A 6,760-nucleotide genomic window follows, 5' to 3' on the forward strand; every position below is an offset into this window, starting at 1 on the left:
ACATACGGTACCGCTAGCAAGGTAACATACAGTACCGCTAGCAGGCTAACATAGGGTATAGCTAGCAGGGTCCGTCAGGGTAACATACGGTACTGCTAGCAGGCTAACATAGGGTATAGCTAGCAGGCTAACATGAGGTACCGCTAGCAGGCTAACACACGGTACTGCTAGCAGGCTAACACACGGTACTGCTAGCAGGGTACCATACGATATCGCTAGCAGGGTCCGTCAGTATAACATATGGTACTGCTAGCAGGCTAACATACGGTACCGCAAGCAGGGTACCATACGATATTGCTAGCAGGGTCCGTCAGTATAACATGGTACCGCTTGCATCGGCTCGGGTATAGCGGTCCCCAGAGGATTGGACTGGTTGGACTTCCTGTCCCCGGAGGATTGGACTGGTTGGACTTCCTGTCCCTGGAAGATTGGACTTCCTGTCCCTGGAGGATAAGACTGGTTGGACTTCCTGTCCCTGGAGGATTGGACCTGTTGGACTTCCTGTCCCTGGAGAATTAGACTGGTTTGACATCCGATCCCCAGAGGATTGGACTGGTGTAACTTCCTGTCCCTGGAGGATTGGACCTGTTGGACTTCCAGTCCCCAGAAGATTAGACTGGTTGGACTTCCTGTCCATGGAGGATTAGACTGGTTGGACTTCCTGTCCATGGAGGATTAGACTGGTTGGACTTCCGATCACCAGAGGATTGGACTGGTGTAACTTCCTGTCCCTGGAGGAATGGACTGGTTTGATTTCCTGTCCCTGAAGGATTGGACTGGTTGGACTTCCGGTCCCCAGAGGTCTCAGGTCAAAGGTCATCAGGGTTTTGGGATCTTACTGACTTTTCCAAACAAATAAACTGTAGAAACAGAATTATTATTATTATTATTATTAATATTAATAATAATATTCTCACTAAAGTAAGAATGCCATGCTCTAGTAGTAGAAGAAGAGAACACAGAGACAGACAAAATGTCCTGGGAAATGTAGTTAATCTCACAGAGAGAGAGAGAGAGAGACAGCCAGATGCATCCTGGGACATGTAGTAAATCTCGCAGAAAGAGAGAGATACAGCCAGATGCATCCTGGGAGATGTAGTTAATCTCACAAAGAGAGAGAGAGAGAGAGAGAGAGAGAGAGAGATACAGCCAGATGCATCCTGGGAGATGTAGTTCGTCTCACCTGCAGTCGCTGCCTCCAGCGCTGATGACGTACTTGTCATCCCAGGAGAAGCGGACGTTGGTGACATGGGCAGAGTGGCCGAAGTAGCGCTTGTGTTTCGCCTGAAACATCAGAACAAAGAGGTGAAGAACTCAAATAAGAAGCTTTAAAGGGCCACATTCTGCTCTTTAAAGGGCCCATATTCAGCTCATTAAAGGGGCATATTCTGCTCATGAAAGGGCCAGATTCTGCTCATTAAAGGGCCCATATTCAGCTCATTAAAGGGCCATATTCTGCTTATTAAAGGGCCACATTCTGCTCATTAAAGGGCCCATATTCTGTTCATTAAAGGGCCCATATTCTGTTCATTAAAGGGCCATATTCTGCTCATTAAAGGGCCACATTCTGCTCATTAAAGGGCCATATTCTGTTTATTAAACCATCCATTTTCGGCTCATTATAGGGGTAAACCATGTTGGAGGGTAAACCATGTTGGAGTGTGAACCGTGTTGGAGGGTTAGACCATGTTGGAGGGGTAAACCAGGTGGGAGGGTAAACCATGTTGGAGGGTGAACCATGTTGGAGGGTGAACCATGTTTGAGGGTTAGAACATGTTGGAGGGGTAAAACATTTTGGAGGGTTAAACCATGTTGGAGGGTTAGTACCAGAATAGGTTTCCATGGTTTCACTTCTGTTACATCTTTGTTGGGGTTGCACATGCTCAGTACTTGGGTGAGGACTACTAGCCAGTCAGAAGCAGAGTATGAGGACTACTAGCCAGTCAGGAGCACAGTATGCCCGCACACACACACACACACACACACACACACACACACACACACACTCACATATTTCTCGGAGCAGGGGAAGTCGAAGAGCTTGATGAGTCCGAAGTCGTCTCCTGTCACCAAGTTGAGGCCGGCATGCGACACACAGGCGCAGTTAACGTCTGCCCTCTCCGTGTTACGGGGCCACACGCCCAGGACTTCATCTCCCAGGATGCTTAGCAACAAGACAGATCCATCAGCTGACCCGCTAACATGTAACCCTAAAGGGGATCTGCCAATATGTACCCCTGAAGGGGATCTGCTAATATGTACCCCTGAAAGGGATCTGCTAATATGTACCCCTAAAGGGTGTAACGCTAACCTGTGTGATGTCATAAGCAGCCTCACCTGGTCCAGGTCGCCCAGGTGATCCTCTCAGACACCGACTGATCTGACACCATCTTTCCCGAGGGAACCTCATGCACCTGTCGGGTGTAGGTGCTGCCGGAAACCTACAGGATGACATCTTCATCATCATCACTTAATCATTACTAATATCTTTGAGACCCCTGTGGTCATCAGGAGCCACCGGTCTGGAAATACATTAATACATGCATAAGCAGTGAGGGTGTGGGTTGAGGGTTCGATTCCCTCTCACCTGGATGTGCTTGCTGTCGGCTGAGAAGTCGATCTGGATCACGGAGCCGGGGAGGTCCTTGCAGTAGCCGATCCGGTTCAGGGACGGACCAAGAGACAGGTCGTAGAAGTCCACCGCGCTCTCAACGGAACCCACTGCCAGGAACCGGTTGTCTGGACTGAACCTGGACCCCCAAAAACCAGAAAGGGTTAGATAGAAACCAGAAGCGTAACTGGACAGAGTCTATAGATCTATCTGCAGATTCTACTTCAGTAAAGGTACAAGTACTTTCATAAAAAAATATATTTTTAAGTAAAAGTAGAATTAATAGTACAACAAAAATCTGTCTTATAAAGCATGTTCTTATATAGAGTCTACCCTATGTCCTGTGTCCTATTGTATGTCCTGTGTCCTACTGTATGTCCTGTGTCCTACCCTATGTCCTGTGTCCTACTGTATGTCCTACCCTATGTCCTACCCTATGTCCTGTGTCCTACTGTATGTCCTGTGTCCTACCCTATGTCCTGTGTCCTACTGTATGTCCTGTGTCCTACCCTATGTCCTGTGTCCTACTGTATGTCCTATGTCCTACCCTATGTCCTACCCTATGTCCTGTGTCCTACTGTATGTCCTACCCTATGTCCTGTGTCCTACTGTATGTCCTGCCCTATGTCCTGTGTCCTACCATATGTCCTGTGTCCTACTGTATGTCATGTGTCCTACCCTATGTCCTGTGTCCTACTGTATGTCCTGGGTCCTACTGTATGTCCTGGGTCCTACCCTATGTCCTACCCTATGTTCTGTGTCCTACCCTATGTTCTGTGTTCTACTGTATATCCTGTGTCCTACTGCATGTCCTGTGTCCTACCCTTTGTCCTGTGTCCTACCCTATGTCCTGTGTCCTACTGTATGTCCTGTGTCCTACCCTATGTCCTACCCTATGTCCTGTGTCCTACCCTATGTCCTGTGTCCTACCCTACGTCCTGTGTCCTACCCTATGTCCTGTGTCCTACCCTACGTCCTGTGTCCTACCCTAAGTCCTTTGTCCTACCGTTTTTCCTGTGTCCTACCCTATGTCCTGTGTCCTACCCTACGTCCTGTGTCCTACCCTATGTCCTACCGTACGTCCTGTGTCCTACCCTATGTCCTGTGTCCTACCCTACGTCCTGTGTCCTACCCTACGTCCTCTGTCCTACCCTATGTCCTACCCTATGTCCTGTGTCCTACCCTATGTCCTGTGTCCTACCCTACGTCCTCTGTCCTACCCTATGTCCTACCCTATGTCCTGTGTCCTATCCTATGTCCTGTGTCCTACCCTATGTCCTGTGTCCTACCCTACGTCCTGTGTCCTACCCTAAGTCCTTTGTCCTACAGTTTTTCCTGTGTCCTACCCAATGTCCTGTGTCCTACTGTACGTCCTGTGTCCTACCCTAAGTCCTGTGTCCTACCCTACGTCCTGTGTCCTCCCCTATGTCCTACCGTATGTCCTGGATGGCAACGCTGCGGTCCCTCCTCTTGCCCCAGACGGTGAGCGAGTTGACGAGCAGGACGATGAACTCTCCGTTCTCCAGACCGATGGAAACCATCTCCCCGTTGGGGCTGTAGGACGTGCATTTGGCAGCGTGACCCAAACTCACCTTGTTCAGCAGTTTCTGACAGAAAGGCACAACAGTTCAATGGGACCAATGACAACGGGACTCCCTGTTTGTTTATCAGCTGCTATATCAATAAAGTTATGTTGTTAATCAGCTGCTATATCAATAAAGTTATGTTGTTAATCAGCTGCTATATCAATAAAGTTATGTGGTTTCTGCTGCTATATTAATAAAGTGATGTTGTTTCTGCTGCTATGTGAATGAAGTTATGTTGTAGCGGGGTACCTTATCAGCCAGGTCCCAGATCCGGATGGTCCCGTCGTCGCTGGCGGAGATGAAGACGTCTTTAAAGGGGTGTGTGGCGAGCCCCCAGATGCCCCCCTTAGTGTGTCCGTTGATCATGGTGTTGGACGCGGCGTTCTTCTCCCCCACCTCGATGATCTCTCCGTCTTTGGTCCCCACCAGGATCTTACCCTGCGGAGACAAGACACCAGTCTCGCTAGGCCACATCTGACGGGTCTGGTACCCTCTCAGAGATTACAAACTGAGGGTCTGGTACCTTCCCTCTGCAGACGGAGCGGACGTTCTCCACCGGCTGGCCCGTCTCCAACTGAAAGGCTCGGCAGCGCTTCATCTCCTGGTCCCAGAGCTTCACGGCTCCACCCTCCTTGGTCCTGTGAACACACAGACCGCTGAGTGGGCTAAGGTCACACTGGACATCTGGGCTAAATTCACACTGGACATCTGGGCTAAGGATACACTGGACATCTTGGCTAAGGTCACACTGGACATCTTCTATTGTTAATATATATTGTCCCAGACCTCTGACCTGGAATAAAAACCAGATCTGGACCGTTTGGTACCGCTGGTCTACAGACGCCATCACTTTAAATCAAGGCTAACGTTAGCGGGAGCTAGCCTCCGTCAGTGTGGGTGCAGCAGGACTCACGGGCGCTCCTTCCCCCCGGTGACGATGAGCCCGTCCCTCAGCGTGGTGTACATGGTGAACACCGGGCCGCTGTGCGCCTTGGCAACCACCCGCACCAGAAGGTGCTCCCGCCACACGTACACGTCCCCGTTGATGGCGCCGGTGAATGTCAGGTTGTTCTGCAGAAACATCCAAGAGCTAAGTTTAAAAATAATCGAAAAAAGCATAGAACAATGACAAAGAAAGCATCAAAAACACCAAAAGCGTCCAAACAATCCAAAACACACAAAAAACATTGATGGCGTCAAAAGAAAGCATTTTAAAAAGTGGAGAGCAACGAAAAAAGCAACTGACTTACTACAAATTCACCTAGATATCTTATTTTGAAAGGGGAGTTGAGTCTTACCACCCCGAAGGCGACCAACAGGTTGGTCTGCTGGGTTTTATTTTGAAAGTCTTACCACCCCAAAGGCGACCAACAGCTTGGTCTGCTGGGTTTTATTTTGAAAGTCTTACCGCCCCGAAGGCGACAGACAGCATGGTCTGCATGCGCCCGTCCTCCACCGAGCCAATGACCCCCTTCTTGTAGACCAGCGCCCCCCCGACCAGGGTCCAGAACTTGATGTGTTTGATTCCCACCGAAACGAACTGGGAGTCTGAGTCGGGTCTGAACTCCACCACGAAGATCCGCTCAGCGTTGCCACGGTTACATGTTACCATGGTGCCTGGATAAGAGGTCAAAGGTCACACATCAGATACACAGTACAGTACACACAAACCTGCTCATCAGATACACACACATCTACACCCCCCCACCCCCCACGGTGGTACCTTCCTGCCAGCGCCACACGGTGATGGTGTGTTCAGGCTCCACTCCGACCGACAGCAGCAGCTTCCCCGTGGCGCTGAAGTTGACGTAGCCGACGCCTTTGGCGTGGGAGCAGCGCAGGATGGACAGCGTCTGCTTGGTCACGGCGTCCCACACGTGGATGGACGGAGCCAGGCCTGGGACGGGGGGCAGGGACAGGGGGGGCAGGGACACACAGGAAATGGTCTGAGGGACAACGGCAATCTCAACAACGTAGAGAAAACGTAAAAAAGAAATAAAGACATTCTCCGTCCTGCGTCCTCGGGTCCAATCTGACCCTCAAACTGTTTCGATATCAGGAATCTGGGTTTTTATTCACCAAAATGTCCCAAAAATAATGTGGATGGTTCCATACAATGCTCTTTACAAGTAAATGATCAGTTCATTACTTTCTTTGAATTCAGGTGTTTTATTAAAATTTATAACATTTGAAAAATAAACGATAAAAATGCGTTAAAAAAAGTGACAAAAATGACGGAAAAAGCTTACAAATTTTAAGGGAAAACATAAAAAAGGTAAAAAAAAGCAGAAGAAAAGTGACGAAAACGGGGGGAGAATATTGTACTGTAAAAAAAAGTATTTTTATTTTGGACTAGGAAAAGTGAAGTGGTGCAGCCGGCAGAGGACAACACGAGGGTTAACAAAGGTTCGGAAGCATGACCAGGGTCGAGAAACACGTCGGAAAGGAAAAATCTATGGAAGAAACGCAGAAAGCTTAAAAAAGTGAGAGAAAAAACAACGAAGAACGAGTCAAAGAAACGTTGAATAAAAACTTGAAAGACTCTCAGCAACAAGGCCGTTTA

The 6,760-nt window shown here is 49.0% G+C and overlaps 1 protein-coding gene across 1 annotated transcript; it reads right to left on the bottom strand.

Moving 5' to 3' along the window:
- Positions 1-429: 429 nt before the first annotated feature.
- Positions 430-6,143, bottom strand: LOC117940976 (echinoderm microtubule-associated protein-like 6; the record flags this gene model as incomplete). The annotated part of the gene is made up of 11 exons (XM_034866083.1): positions 430-860; positions 1,184-1,284; positions 2,011-2,164; positions 2,338-2,441; positions 2,588-2,750; positions 4,046-4,218; positions 4,447-4,635; positions 4,721-4,835; positions 5,111-5,268; positions 5,606-5,814; positions 5,921-6,143. Coding segments are annotated over 11 exons (1,614 nt in total), but the record flags the coding sequence as incomplete, so codon positions are not given.
- Between the last annotated feature and the right edge of the window lie 617 nt (positions 6,144-6,760).

The sequence above is a fragment of the Etheostoma cragini genome, unplaced genomic scaffold (assembly GCF_013103735.1).
Source record: "Etheostoma cragini isolate CJK2018 unplaced genomic scaffold, CSU_Ecrag_1.0 ScbMSFa_3906, whole genome shotgun sequence".
In the NCBI taxonomy this organism is placed as follows: Eukaryota; Metazoa; Chordata; class Actinopteri; order Perciformes; family Percidae; genus Etheostoma; species Etheostoma cragini.